We start from the raw sequence: 15952 nt of genomic DNA on the forward strand, positions 1-15952 counted from the left end.
TTTTTTACCTCTTCAGAAATGCAATCAAATTGGTCAGAAAGGGTCTCATCATAACAAACCATGTTATGTTTAAATAATCACTGCCTTTTCAAATGCAGTTTAATTGTGTCTGTCGGGGCCTTTCCCCAATAACTTCCCTATCATGGTTTTCAGACTGATTGGCCAGTAATAACCAGCCTATCCCTCTGGCACTTCTTAAATATAGCCATCACTTTAGTTATTCTCTAATCATTTGGCATCACTTGTTGGCAGTGAAATTTAAAAAATCTGTTACATTCCAGAACAGTCCAGGATACATAGATTCATGCCCAGAAAATTATCCCCCAATAAGGCTGAAGATACCCAATAACTTCCTCTTTCTTAATACTAATCAGTTCTAATATTTTCCAGCTACAATGTCCTCCTTCTTCATCAATACAGCGAAGTAATCATCTATGACCTCACCGACTGTTATTTCCTTTGGCTCCAAATGCAGCTGTGAGTTTGTTTCCTTGGTTGTGTTTTTGCCCTTAACATACTTAAAAATTGCCTCAGAATTTTTCTTAAAATTGTTGCATCATGACAGTTCATGTCCCTTTACCCTCCTGTTCCTTTTTTTTAAGCACACTCTATATTTTACATACTTCCAAGGATCTCCCTGTTTTCAATTCTCTAGGGTGATTATATACTTGAGTTTTTTTGGCATTTTTTTTCCTCATCCAGCCCGCATTATTCCTTGAAGATCAGAGTTCCATGCATCTTTGTCATTTCCTTTTACTCTTATAGGAACACATTAGCACTGAAATCTTACCATGAATTTCTCATCTGAATGTTTTGCACTTGTTGGCTGTTGATCTACCTGCAAGTAGCTGCTCCAACTCTACTGTTCCCTGGTCCTATACTACGACTGAAAAAAGAGAATGGTCTTCACTCGGTTCAGGACTAGATTATCGTAAGTCCATTCTGTAACTACCTTGAAATTTACATGGTTATGGTCACCAATTCAGAATTGCTCTCTTACCAAAATTCTAACCGCTTGTCCAGCTAACATTTCCTAAAATTAGGTTCAATATCACCCCTTCACTCATTGGACTATCTACGTATTATCTCAAACAGCTCTCCTGGATACACTTAAAGGACAGTCAGAGGCTGTTTCCCAGGGCTGAAATGGCTAGCACAAGAGGGCACTGTTTTAAGGTGCTTGGAAGTTGGTTTAGAGGAGATGTCAGGGGTAAGTTTTTTACGTAGAGAGTGGGGATTGCGTGGAATGGGCTGCCAGCGACGGTGGTGGAGGCAGATACGATAGGGTCTTTAAGAGACTCCTGGACAGGTACATGGAGCTCAGAAAAATAGAGGGCTATGGGGTAACTCTAGATAATTCCTAAAGTAACTTCAGGTTCCTTGGAACCACCATCTCTCAGGATCTAAAGTGGGAGCACAGAACATCAGCTCCATCCTGAAGAAGGCCCAGCAGCGGATGTACTTCCTGCGACTCTTGAGGAAATATGGTCTGCCTCAGGAATTGCTGCTGCAGTTCTACACTGCAGTCATTGAGTCTGTCCTGTGCACCTCCATCACTGTGTGGTTTGGAGCCGCCACCAAGCAGGATAGAACCAGACTACAGCACACAGTGAGGACTGCCAAGCGCATCACTGGAGCCTCCCTGGCCTCTATTGTGGACCTGTACTCTTCCAGGTTGAAGAAGAGGGCGGGGAACATCATAAAGGACTCCTTCCATCCTGCGCACGGACTGTTTGAACTGCTTCCGTCTGGTAGGTGCTTCAGATCCCTCCAGACTAAGACTAATAGGCACTGGAGAAGTTTTTTCCCTACTGCGGTCACTTTGCTGAACAGTTAACTGCCGGTTAACTGTCGGCTAACTATTACTTGGATTGCACTACCTGTATGTATAATCTATATTTTCATTTATATTTATCATTATTATTGTTATGAGCAGAGAGACAACATCTGCTGGAAGTAAATTCCTTGTATGTGCACAGGTACTTGGCGATTAAAGTCTGATTCTGATTCTGATTCTAAGGACATGTTTGGCACAGCTTTCTGTGCCGAAGGGCCTGTATTGTTTTCTGTGTTTCTATGTTTCTAATATCAGATCCTCTGAGCTTTTCACACTAAAATGTGAAAGTTAACATTAAGGAAGTTGAAATTCTTTTGCAAATTCTTTTTTGTTGTTGTTCCTTTTCACATTGGACAGCACTTTTTTCCATTTCCTTAGTATTGTCTGTTTTTTTATGAGGCTCAACCCAGCATGGACAGAAAGCAAGCAAGAGGCTGGCCAGATCTGAACCAGGACCATTCGATTCAAAATGCGATGCTGATGACATTACACCATCAGCTGGCTATTACTTTATGTTTCTTGGTAATTTGCCTCCTTTTGCTCCACCATGTCATGTTGACAGTAGGAGGCATGTTGCATAGCCACAGCAAAATTATCACCCACTTGTCTTTCTTGTTACTCACTTGTTATAAGGTCTACCCATATACATAGCTTCATTTGAAGAGCTTTCTAAGATATCCCTCCTTATTATCCTTAATAACTATAAATATTGTTTTCTACCAATGTATTTTAGTGGGTTCTGCACATTTGTGAAAAAGAGTAACTAAAAGAGTAACTCACCCTGCTCTGCTGGGTGAGAAGCTGACAGTGATGCAGGTGGATGTTTCCCTGGTGTCGTGGATTATTGATTACCTGACTGGCAGACCACAGTACGTGCGCTTGCAACACTGTGTGTCAGACAGAGTGGTCAGTAGCACTGGGGCTCCACAGGGGACTGTCCTGCTCCCTTTCTCTTCACCATCTACATCTCGGACTTCAACTACTGCACAGAGTCTTGCCATCTTCAGAAGTTTTCTGATGACTCAGCCATAGTTGGATGAATCAAGCTGAGGGTAGCAGACACCAACAGAATCAACAAACTCATTCGTAAGGCCAGTGATGTTGTGGGGGTGGAACTGGACTCTCTGACGGTGGTGTCTGAAAAGAGGATGCTGTCCAAGTTGCATGCTATCTTGGACAATAACCCATCCACTCCATAATGTACTGGTTGGGCACAGGAGTACATTCAGCCAGAGACTCATTCCACCAAGATGTAACACTGAGCGTCATAGTAAGTCATTCCTGTCTTTGGCCATCAAACTTCACAACTCCTCCCTCGGAGTGTCAGACACCCTGAGCCAATAGACTGGTCCTGGACTTATTTCCACTTAGCATGATTAACTTATTATTTAATTATTTATGGTTTTACATTGCTATATTTCTTCACAATTCTTGGTTGGTGCAGCTGTAACGAAACCTAATTTCCCTCAGGATCAATAAAGTATGTCTGTTTGTCAGTCTGTAAAAGTCAACATCCCTAGAACTTCATCATTTAGAAAATATCCATCATAAATAGGTCAAAAGTGGAAGATTCTATGTGGATGGGATTTTTTTGAGAAAGCAATGATAAAATAATGGCAAAGTAACTATATATATTTCACCATGATAACCGTAACATTTCAAAGTTTAAAATGACAGGGAGGAGGAATAATTCAGGGTTGAAATCAACCTATATAAAAATAAAATTAACCCTTATGCACCCTTACTTGTAAAACCTTATGATTCCAATTTAAAATGGTGCTACTAAAGACATGTGGCAGCTTACTGGTAGTTTGAAAGCAAAGTAATTTGATTAAAAACATTATTAATAACACTTTTTAAATTAAATTGTGGTAAATTATCACTGCAAATAATGAAGAAGCAGATGAAGGCGAAGCAAATTTGTGAGATGTGCTCTGCTGGAGCACTGCAGAATCGACACTCTTGGAGTTGGAGTAGTGCTGGTTGGAGTGGATGATTCGAAGGTGAGAAGATGGGACAGAAGAGTTCTGATAGACATCCAACTAACCCGGGTACAAGAGCAGATCACTCTAAGCGTCAAGCCAATTTGGAGAGGTCAAGAATGACTTCTTCGGCAGCAAGATCTTGGTCCAAAGTGAATGGTTGGGTGGCGTGTTCAAGGACTGGAGCAATTCCCCATGGTGAGACCAGGGTCCTAATTCAAGGTACAATCTGCTGTTTGGACAATCTAAATGCTGGCCCAGACAGACTGGAAGGCAAGGTATCAGGCAAGGTTGCATTGCTCTGGGCCAAGCCGACTTGGAGAGGTCAAAAATAGTTTCTTCAGCAGTGAAATCTAGACCAAGAGTGATTGGCCAAAGTGGGGCCGGGTCCCAGTGCAACATCTGGACAATTTAAAAGCCAGCCCAGATATTCTGGGGCTCCTCTCTCCACAACACTAAGGCTGTGAGACTGCCCCGGCTGCTGTGCTTTCTGTTTGCAAACTTTGCGCTGATTTGCCCCGCTAATATAGTGAACTGAATACCAGGGCTTTGGGCCTACTCCTGGCAGCTCTGGGGATTTGGATCTAAGGACTCAACTTAGTTCAGAATGCTGTTGTTGATTGTTTCTGTTGCTTGGAGGATCTGTTTTGTGTTTTTTTCCCTCTTTCTCTGCGGGCAGTGGGGGTTCGTCTTAATTTTTTTTGGAACTGGATTCTTTCAGGTTCCTTGCTTTACAACTGCCTGAAAACAAACTAATCTCAAGGTTGTATAATTTGTACATTCTTTGATAATAAATGCACTTCAAATCTTTGAGATATTAAAGTTGGATCATTTCACTCTCATCATTAACAATGATATTCAATGTAGATATTCACACCAATATTGTCATAACATTTAAAATCCTCCCTTTAAACAACTTTCTCAGAAGGCTGTAATGCATTTTTCTATCTTAACTATAATAATTAATTTACTGTGAACAAAGAGAGGAAAATATGACATAATCCCCAAATTGACTGCACAGAAACATTAATAAAAGATCATTCAAAAATATTCTTTTCCATTGACACTAAAGTAAAAATTGTTTCACATCTTCTTCTCTAGACAGCAATGGCTGGGATCAAGTTAACACAGTGAGACAAACTCACTGAACCTCCAAATAAAAGAGAGAACTACAAAAGTATGAATGATGTTTCTTATAGAGGACCATAGTAAATGCCCAAAAGTTGATCGGATATTGGGCTTTGTATTGTAATGCCCTGGGACAGGTTTCACCGCTAATGTAATGGCTTCTCTGTAGCAGGAGTGTTTGGGTTATGACTGGAGGTAATGAGAGCTTTGGAAAGTACGCTGTCCAACAAAGGGAGCAGTTTATCTTTCTTGTGTGCCAAAGAGCGAGGCATTCGTGGTCTTTTGTTCGGTGGAAGATGGAGAGAGAAGATGCCAGAATGGAGAGGTCGTAGACTGCAGGACGGAGTGGATGCGGAATGGGGCCAGGAATCGATGCCACCCAGGGATATTCAAAGGAGAACGAATGGCTGGGAAAATCGTGAGCTCCAACATGCGCATTAAGCTGTTTCATTAAAATGGGCCCTTTTTGTTTCTTTACTAACCCTCTAACCAAATTAAGAATTATAAAGCTAAATCGTTTAATTACAAATGGTGTACTGTCTGTTATTTTGTGGTACTGATTTGTAACAGGGGAAGAGATCACGCAGCATCCACACAAACAAACGGTTTTACACCTCAGATTTCACACATTTGGCGGAGCCAGAGATGGTCTTCCATAGACTAAAGCTGCTGGCTGAACCCGAGGGTTATGGTATCATTAGTTTTCACAGACAAATTTAAAATAGCTAAATACAACAAAATGGGATGACAAAATGTATACCTTTAATAATAGACTTGAAGACTTACACTTTTATTTTATACTTCCTACATTGAAATTTACACTTTGAGTAGCAACCCCTGATCCAGATAACTCAACATAACTGTTGGACATCCCAGATAGAGTAGACATCCTTTGCGTCAAAACTTGCAGATTTATTCTATATATGCCTTACTGAAAAGGTTTGAGGTAAATGCCTTCAACTTATTTTGTGTAGAGTGAGAAAGCTTTACAAAACAAATAGAATGAACTCAACAGAGCAACTGCAGAACAGGTACAAGGCTGAAGGTTATGAACCATTGTGCAAAAAGGAGGAAAGTGTGCTGAAAGCACTGGGAAACAAGTTGTTAAATGAGCATTAGCCTGAAGTAAGTTAGACTTGCTGCCAAATAGTTAAAGTAAATAACAAAATACATTTAACTGTACTGCTAAAGGAACTGCTGTCAGGTAGGGAACAAATGAAACCTAAGTGTGTTATCTAAATCTTTGAAGTAAATAAATAGATGAAGATGACAAAGCTCAGTACTCTGACTTTGCACAGTTTCAGAATTCTCCCAAAATTCTTAAAAAAAAAGACAAACTCAATTAGTTCCCTCCCTGGCTCAGTTTGGCTGGCAAACAGTTTAATTGTATAGAACAGCTGAATGGAAGACCTGGAATGACAGTCTTTCAGGTCTCTATTAGGTTGTATCTGGCTTAGTGATTAAAATCGCTGCATACTTATTTGGGTTAAGGGTGTCTTACACCAGTGTTGAAACTTACAAGATTGTAACAACAGATTTCAAACCTTCTGCAATAATGAGGAATGGAAAATCAATGAATATTTGCACCTGGATCACTATGCTGTTATTGCTGAAATGCATGTCTGTATGCATTGATTAGTGAGGACAAAAAAATAGCAGCTCAGCCTTCTCAGACCAATATCTTGGTATGCTTCAGACTAAATGTTTCAAAGTCGATGCTTACAAAACCAATCCAGTTTAATTTATCATTCCACAGTCCACTACCAACCATACCTGGTCACATTGCATCTAGTATCAATCAAATCATTTTCCACATCCAGGAGGCTGGGCGGCAGCCGACATTCCACAGATGTCATCTTTTTCAGGCGCAGTAGACTAATGCAGAATTTAGCTCCCATCTCTTCTAACTGTCTTGTTCCTATCTGTTGGCCCTTTAGAGTAGATGAAATAAAGAACATGTGTTACAAGATATATTGCTGCTGGTGAAATGCTCATAACTTTTAATTCATATTTTTTCATACATCTTTGATTTGGTTTGTTCTGGTATGTACTAGAGTTAATGAGCAAAAGATTCTAGCAATTTTTGAGTGTGAATGCTCCAAGTATTTTAATGGTACATTGTGCTTCTTACACACTGCATATTGTCAACATTCATCTTATCCTGAAATGATCCAGAAGCAATTAGCATGGACTCCACTTGAAGAACAAGACCCCCAGATGTTGAGCACAGGTTCTGAGTACGCTCATGGGGTTAGTCAGGAAAAAGTGGATAACCAAAAAAAAAAATGGAGGGAAAGGAATAAATTGCAGATGTTGGAAAGACGAAAGAGAAACAGATCAGAAACATTAACCTGTGAAGTTAAGATTTCATGTCAATGTCCTTTAATCAGGACAAAGGCAAGTTAGAACACAAACACTTAACATTACAGAGCAGTGATCCAAAAATCGCAGTATTCACAACATATGGGATAAATGTGACAAAATCGATACTGTGATTATTTACTTCTATGGTAATTTCTTTTTGGAAAAAAGGATAAACCCAGTAAAACTTCTGTCTTGTCATATTATTATTCTGACAATGGGCATATTACCCAGAGTAAACTCTAATTCTATCTTGAGAAAAGCTTGGCGACAGGAAACACCTATGGCCAAAATACAGTATCTTGGTGTCAGGGAAAAGGCAGAATTAAAGGATTGAAAATGCATAACGTTTGACACCAATTGTGCTTTAATTCAAAAATAAAAACTGAAAACTCTGTAAACACTTAGAGGGTGGGCAGCACTTGTGAAAGGAGAAACAGTTCATGTTTCAGGACTAAAACCTTTGTCTGGTCCACAGATGCTGCCTGACCCACTGAGTACTTTTCCAGTATTTTCTGCTTTCATTTCAGATTTCCAGCATGTTTAATTTTCATTACTGCTTTTATTCAGGCTGGTGATATATGGGGGAGTTCGAGTGGATTTGTTCTCTGTGGAGGCTTGAGCGTAGCGAGTCAGGTGAATGAGTTCAGTTATCCACAGACGGGACTTGTCAGATCATGTAGGATAAAGAACAGGGGGTGGTACAGTGCTCACTGACTAAAAGTGTAACTACATTTTTTAACAAAAATGCATTGCTTATAATATCAATTGATCTCTGAAGTAGAAATCATACAAAAAAAATCTAGATGTTACAGTCCTCAAACACTCATTTGCATTAAGATTAAATTGTTGTGGTCTCTTAAATCCATGCCTGCATTACCTTGCACTCAACTTCATCTATACTGTGTAGAAACCCAGCACACCTTTCTATTCTATGCTTATCTAATGCACAAGGTGCTGCATCTCCCAATGAAATACCAAGAATGGAGCTGCTCTCTTCGGACCCTAACACAAATTCTGCACATTCACCCTTGATTCCATTGTACTATCAATTGTCCTAGGCGAAATCAGACGATGTGAAATCTCAATGTCATAGTCAGCCCATTGCTCAGCCCTATATTCTTCTTTATCAGACAGTCTGAGCCCTTCTACAGCTTCAAAAATGTCCATTCATTGCTTGAACCCTTTTTATATAACCAGATTCAACTACTGCAATACTCTCTGCCTAACCTCATACCATTCACCTTCCGCACACTGGACCTCATCAAAAATTCTTATTTTCCTAAACAATATACACACCTTAAGCTGATCTATATTGGCAAGAGATAATGAAACCACTCAATCTGCATTTAAATGCCTCTGAGATTGAACATCTTGTTACATTCAATCCTAACTTCTGTAGAATTCTTCCTCCAATTCTTCTTCCTCACTGACAGTTGTGCATCAGATAGCTGTCCCCAGCACTTGAATGCCCTCCCTATACTTTTCTGCCATTCTACCTCCTTCTACTCCATCGAAATCCTACTTAAAATCTATCCCTTTGAGCTTTTAGTCATCTCTATTTACAAAGCTTTGTCTCAGCAAGATTTGTGGTCTGATTGTGACAATATGAAGCAGATATGTAACATCTTTTCATAAACTAACTGCTTGGATTGATAGTCATCGAACACATTTTATTCACTGGAAAGTAATTTCAAATTCTCAATGATCAAATTCAGACTTATAAATTACTTGAAGGTTACTGGCTGCTTATTTAAAATAGAGTTTCAATATAGGGCAATAGCCGAAACCCTCCTCACAATTGTCTCGGGTGTGATAGATAATTCCAATGATAATAAAAACAAAGATTAGGGATTCCGCAGCAGATGGCCTTGAGTAGTCACACAAGGTTCAAAGATAGTATTAATTTGTATTAATGATGGCATGAATATGTGGCTCAAACTCAGTTGAGGTTAAACATAACTCTATGGTTACATACACTGTGGAGACAAAATAAGATGCAGAAGATGAAGCTAAAAGGACTCCATATAAAATGTGGTGACCAGAAATGTTAACTGTCCATTTCCCTCCACAGATGCTGCCTGACCCCACTGAATTCTTTCTGAAGCTTGTTTGTTCTTACACATGAAGTGCTTTAGTTTCAGACAGAAGGCAGACTTTGGGATGGAATCTGTGGTTTGACAGCGTTCTGCAACTGCATTCCTTCTGTGACAAATAGCTGAACATAAACATCTAGTCCAAATCTATGGAGGGCAAAATTCCTCCTGGCAATGGATTTTAAGAAACTACAGAATTCAGCATATCATAAACACAAGGGATTCTGTGGATGCTGGAAATCTTGAATGACACACACAAAATGCTGGAAAATCTAGTAAGTCGAGCAGCATCAATGGAAGGCAATAAACAGTCAATGTTTCGGGCCAAGGCCCTTCTCAGGACTGGAAAGGAACAGGGCAGGAACTGGCAGGTGATAGGTGACAACAGGTGAGAGAGAAGGTGGAAGGTGATAAGTTAAGTAGGTAAAGGGCTGAAGGAGGAGGAATCTGATAGGAGAGGAGAGTGGACTATGGAAAAAAGGGAGGACAGACTGTCATCAGGCCTTCAGTCCTTGGCATTGGACTTGAGGATATTGGATCCCCAATTACCCCAGGATTTCCCGGTAGCAGTACTTTGACCTTGATTTTCTGACTCACACAGACCTCCAACCCAGATAACCACACACCAGGGGATCACCAGTCTTTGGAAGCAAAGTTGATGAAATTGACGAGATCATTACGGGTGCAGGAAGCAAGCCAATGCAGTTGTCGATATAGCATAGGAAAGAGTTAGGGTGCAATACAAGTGTAGGTTTGGAACATGGACTGTTGTATGTAGCCAACAAAAAGGTATGCAGATCTGGGGCCCCTATGGGAGCCCATGGCTACACCATGAGTTTAGAGAAACTGGGAGGAGCCAAAAGACAAACTGTTGAGGGCGAGAACAAAGGGGGAAGGTGCCAAACAGAGCGGTAGTAGTGTATTGGGACTGGACGTCCATTGTGAAAATGAGGCATTCAAAACCAGGGAACGATTGAGTTTAAGTGTCATGGAAGTAAGTAGAAAGGGACTGAACCAAGGGGGACAAAATGAAGTTGAGGAATGCAAACACGAGTTCAGTGGGGCAATGGCAGCCAGAATCATTGAGCCTATCAGGAGAGTCAGGCTTATAGATCTTGAGTAGGAGGTAGAAACGAGCAGTGCAGGGTACAGCATTATTACAATCGTTTATTCCAACCTCTGGAACTTCTGAACATTTATAAAAGTGTCTGTATCAATTCCACAATGTTATAAGATAAATGCATAAAAAGGATTTCAGAACTGTAATCTCATCTGTGTGTTCCAATGATAGATGCTTTTTTTCACTTAAAATGTGCATGTGAGCCTTTGAATAAGATTATTGTCCTTAGTAACTCCAAAGTAGCTACTATCATGTTTCATGAATAAAGGCTAGCTTCTTCGAATGACTGTATCCACCGAGGGCTTTTCCCCCCAAAGGGCACTGTTGCAAAAATAACCAACCCCTTTTTAAATCACAGAAGTAATATCTATTTCCTGTTAATTTCATTCTATTTTATTATTTTACATCTTTCTTCTTCAGAGTAATATTGCAAGTAGAAGAAATTTAACATACTTAAAAAAAGCTCATGACCTAATTTCTTACAAAGTGCTTAAAATGCTAATCTTATCAGTTTGGACCATTCAGTGTAGATTGAATTCATGGGAGACAATATGCAATTTGGAATAGTTTGAAGTTAAAATATGGATGATGCAAAATATAGCTAGGACCAAGCTTGCAAGTACACAAAAGCAACTTAAAGCAGCAGTATTAGTACTTGGAAGCAGACCAAAGTACACACAGTGACCACTTTATTAGGTACACAAATGGAATTGGTGTGGTCCCCTGCTGTTGTAGCACATCCACTCCAAGATTCAATGTGTTGCACGTAGAGATGCACACCACTGTTGTAACATATGATTACTTGAGCTGCTGTTGCCTTCTTGCCAGCTTGAACCAATCTAACCATTCTCCTCTGACCTCTCTGAATAACAAGACATTTTCCTTCACAGAACTGCTGCTCACTGGATGTTTTTTGCATCATTCTCTGCAAACTCTAGAGACTATTGTGCATGAAAATCCTGGGAGATCAGCAGTTTCTGAGATACTCAAACCACCCTGTCTGGCACCAATAATCATTCCAGTCATATTCACTTAGATCACATTTCTTTCCCCATTTTAATGTTTGGTGTCAAGAACAACTGAACCTCTTAGCCATGTCTGCATGCTTTTTGCATCGAGTTGTTACAACGATTGGCTGATTAGATATTTACATTAACGGCAGTCTATTGGTTAGCATAAGACTATTACAGTTCAGGGCATTGGAGTTTGGAGTTTGAGTCTCCTCCCCATGTTTCCTTGCATGTTCCAAAGATGTACCAGTTAGTAGGTTAATTAGTCATTGTAAAATATCCTATGATTAAGCTAGTGTTATAGGTGGGCTGCTGGGCAGTACGACTTGTTGGGTTGGAAGGGCCTGTTCTATATTGTATCCCTAAATAAAATTAAAATTAACATGCAGGCGTACAATTGTACCTAATAACGTGGCCATTGAGTGTATATTGGTCATTCTTTGGTGTTCTGAGAAGCTTTGTTTGTGATCCTTAATATTCATTTTTGAAGTAATTAGGTTGCTATGCCACTTCAGAGAGCAGCTCAGTGAAGTGTCACATCTAAGCCAGTCCAAGAAAGGAAAAGAAATATGCATCCATAAGTAACATTAGTAAACCAGTTATATTGCTACAGTCTCCCAGTTTCATCTATCATCTGCTACCTTGTATTTCTTCCTCCCCTCCCCCCACCTTCTTACTCTGACTTCTCATTTCTTTCCTCCAGTCCCAATGAAGGGTCTTGGTCCGAAATGTTGACTGTTTACTCTTTTCCAAAGATGCTGCCTGGCCTGCTAAGTTCCACCAACATTTTGTTTATGTTGCTTGAATTTCCAGCATCTGCAGATTTTCTCTTGTTTGATATTGCTACCAACAGCTTGAAACCTATTCTTTCTTCATAACATTTTTATTGTAACTTAGGAGATTTCTTCATTCTTGCATTGTTCTGGTCCACAAAATGACCAATTTCATGACTATGTCAGTGACAATAAATCTGATTTTGATTGAGATTCTCAAGTTGTTTGGTTCAGCCTGCACTCAATGAAAAAATATTGGTTGATGTGTTTCTCAAAGAACAATGGTAAACACAGTGGAGGTCACTGTTATCTACAAGTAAAATCAGTGAACAGCTCCAGAATGTAATCATGAACATGTTGACCATGGATTTCAGAAAACAGGACTTTGAATTGTTCTGCTCCACTGCCATGCCAATAAGTCAGCAAAGAACAATCACAAATAGAAAGGTGAGATTTATCATTATGTGTAATAACAGATACTCCCCAAACAAGAAGTTTGCAGAGAGTTTTCAAAGTTTGCAGAGAGATTTAGGCCAGTTAGAAGAGTGGGCTGAATGATGGCAGATGGAGATTAATGCTGATAAGTGTGAGGTGCTACATTTTGGTAGGAATAATCCGAATAGGACATACATGGTAAATGGTAGGGCATTGAAGAATGCAGTAGATCAGAGTGATCTAGGAATAAATGTGCAAAGTTCCCTGAAGGTGGAATCTCATGTGGATAGGGTGGTGAAGAAAGCTTTTGGTATGTTGGCCTTTATAAATCAGAGCATTGAGTATAGGAGATGGGATGTAATATTAAAATTGTACAAGGCATTGGTAAGGCCGAACTTGGAGTATCATGTACAGTTCTGGTCACCGAATTATAGGAAAGATGTCAACAAAATAGAGAGAGTACAGAGAAGATTTACTAGAATATTACCTGGGTTTCAGCACCTAAGTTACAGGGAAAGGCTGAACAAGTTGGAGCGTAGAAGATTGATGGGGGACTTGATAGAGGTATTTAAAATTATGAGGGGGATAGATCGAGTTGATGTGGATAGGCTTTTTCCATTGAGAGTAGGGGAGATTCAAACAAGAGGACATGATTTGAGAGTTAGGGGGCAAAAGTTTAAGGGTAACATAAGAGGGAATTTCTTTACTCAGAGAGTGGTAGCTGCGTGGAATGAGCTTCCAGTAGAAGTGGTAGAGGCAGGTTCGGTATTGTCATTTAAAGTAAAATTGGATAGGTATATGGACAGAAAAGGAATGGAGGGTTATGGGCTCAGTGCGGGTCAGTGGGACTAGGTGAGCGTAAGCGTTCGGCACAGACTAGAAGGGCCGAGATGGCCTGTTTCTGTGCTGTAGTTGTTATATGGTTATAAGAAGGGAAAAGCTATGACTTCTTCATTCAAATTGGTATCAGTTCAGTTCAAGTTTTATTATCATTCAACCAAACAGGAATACAGTCAAATGAAACAGAGTTTAAAATATGGTTTATAAATGTGCTAAATATAAATAACCAAGCAAAATCCCTGAAATCAAAATATCATTACAGTTAAAAATTCATAAAATGAAAGAATTGAAATACCCTTAATATAATTTTAACCTAATCCTATTCACTCATTCTTTACTTAATGTTCTATACACCATTTGGCATTGAATTCAATATCCTGACTCTTCCTAATTGGGTGGTGGGGTGAGGAGGGGAAGAGGGAGGAGCTAAATCTTGGTAAGATCTTCAAGCTGACTGGCAGTTCACTGACATCTTTAGAGAACTAGCTGGGAGGTGCAATTTCCCTTGAGATCTTTAATAGATTGTAAACCACAATAAAAAGTCCACAGAAAGCCTCTGAGCAAATGCAAATATGATGAACGAATAACACTGTTAGTTTGATGTGGACTGCAAAACACCTGCAGATTTTCCATTACAGATAGAAATGCAAGTTAATAACTTAGGCTGCTATCAACATTATGGGTTATCACAAAAGCTTTTCAGAGGCACAATTAAGTGAATATCTTTCTCAACAAAGCTGGACCAGTAACCTACACCTGCCTAGATGAACAATTAATCATAATTACTGGCTTTTTAGGAACAATGAAGCTTTGTCGCTGAAGCAGGTTTCTATTTCAAAATAAACAAGTAGTATAACTGGACAGCAGCTCTGCAACACTTCAGTTATTCTATTCCATTACTTCATTACGTATAGAATGGGCAGTTAGTTAGTTAGTATCAAAGCCTTTACAGGGTCTGAAGATTGACTTACATCTTGGATTACATTATCTTAAAGGCAAGAAATACAAAGTTTTAAATGCAGCTGCTTTAGTCTTTGGATATTTTAGGTACTACCTAAGCATCAGGTAGCAAGTATTTTATTACTTAATTAACTGTTTTACCTTGAGCAAAATGGATTGACAACACATTGTCTTTCTACTGAACTAAAAGAACTTAAGTATGTGGGCTACCGATACTGAACTCAGAAGGAAGCAAGTTATCAAGTGAAACTAAAATGGAGATAAGCAATAAAGAAATCAGGAAGAATGGAAGCTACAGACAATTTACAAAAATCAGATCACATAGGGGATGGAGTTAATTACTTGGTTCAAATGGCTGCCAACAGATACCATCAAAGTATAAAATAATCAAAAAAATCAGCTGACAAATTATAAGTAAACAAATTTTCTTTAATTATTTTGTACTAAACTGATTTCTTCATTCAAAAAATTGTTACAAATGAGAAAAGAGAAAGAAATAAAGCTAAAGAATACAAATAACCTGTTATGAACTCTTCTGCTAAACACACTGATCGTTGTTATTTTCTGAGAAAAAGATATACAGTGGATTTCAGCTAATTGGTCCATCGGTTAATTGGGGCATCCGCTTATTTGGCAACTCATAAAGAACAAAAACTAGTGGAGAGAACAGCAGGATTTCCTTTGTTTATTGGAAACACTATGCCACTTAACTAAGACAGGACTCTGTTGCTGATGTCTCTAAATAACGCCACTGTGCCCATTAGACTCTACACTGTGCTTACGGCAAACAGTTTTTAGATAGCATCAGCTGCGTGTTTGTGTTCAGAAAACAATGATATTTGTCACTGCTAGTTGGCAAAAAATAAGCAGAATGACAATTTAGGACTGTTTTGCTTACTGCACTTCCAAGCATTCAAGCTTGGAGATGCTAGAAACAGCTGGGAGTGAAAATGAAATTATTACACCACTTCAGCAAGTTAAGCACTATGAAAGATTTGAATTGATAATTGACAATCATCTTGAATATTACAATGAAAATGAAGATTTGGAGGACGCAATCAGTGAAAGCATTGTACAAAATCAATCGATTATCTGCACTACGTGTCTATGCTGACTTTGTTTATTTACAGTCAACCAAAAGGACAAGGGAGCGTACACAGGATGAATTCCTCTGTCAATAACTACAAAGGATTAATATAGTACTATAGTAGTATTGGTAGCTATAACTTGTTCAGTATATCATTTAAATGCATAACTTGTTACTCAGTTAAATGGTAATTTGTCTATTTTATACCTTTTAATGAATTCCATGTATTTCGCCTAACTGGGGCAGCCACTTAACTGGGTCAAAATGTTCATCACTCTGCCTGTTCTCCATCTCCCTCTGGTGCTCCCCTCCCCCTTTCTTTC

General features: G+C 39.2%; 1 protein-coding gene across 13 annotated transcripts in view; it reads right to left on the reverse strand.

Moving 5' to 3' along the window:
* The window catches only part of agtpbp1 (ATP/GTP binding carboxypeptidase 1), a 270083-nt gene that overhangs the window by 46510 nt on the left and 207621 nt on the right, over nt 1-15952 (reverse strand). For all 13 annotated transcript variants that reach the window (XM_059969829.1, XM_059969822.1, XM_059969828.1 and 10 more), the window contains one exon: nt 6721-6878. In XM_059969829.1, coding sequence (XP_059825812.1) covers nt 6721-6878 — 158 coding nt within the window. The remainder of the gene's footprint in view (nt 1-6720; nt 6879-15952) is intronic.

Source organism: Hypanus sabinus, chromosome 5, assembly GCF_030144855.1.
Source record: "Hypanus sabinus isolate sHypSab1 chromosome 5, sHypSab1.hap1, whole genome shotgun sequence".
NCBI classification, from domain to species: domain Eukaryota; kingdom Metazoa; phylum Chordata; class Chondrichthyes; order Myliobatiformes; family Dasyatidae; genus Hypanus; species Hypanus sabinus.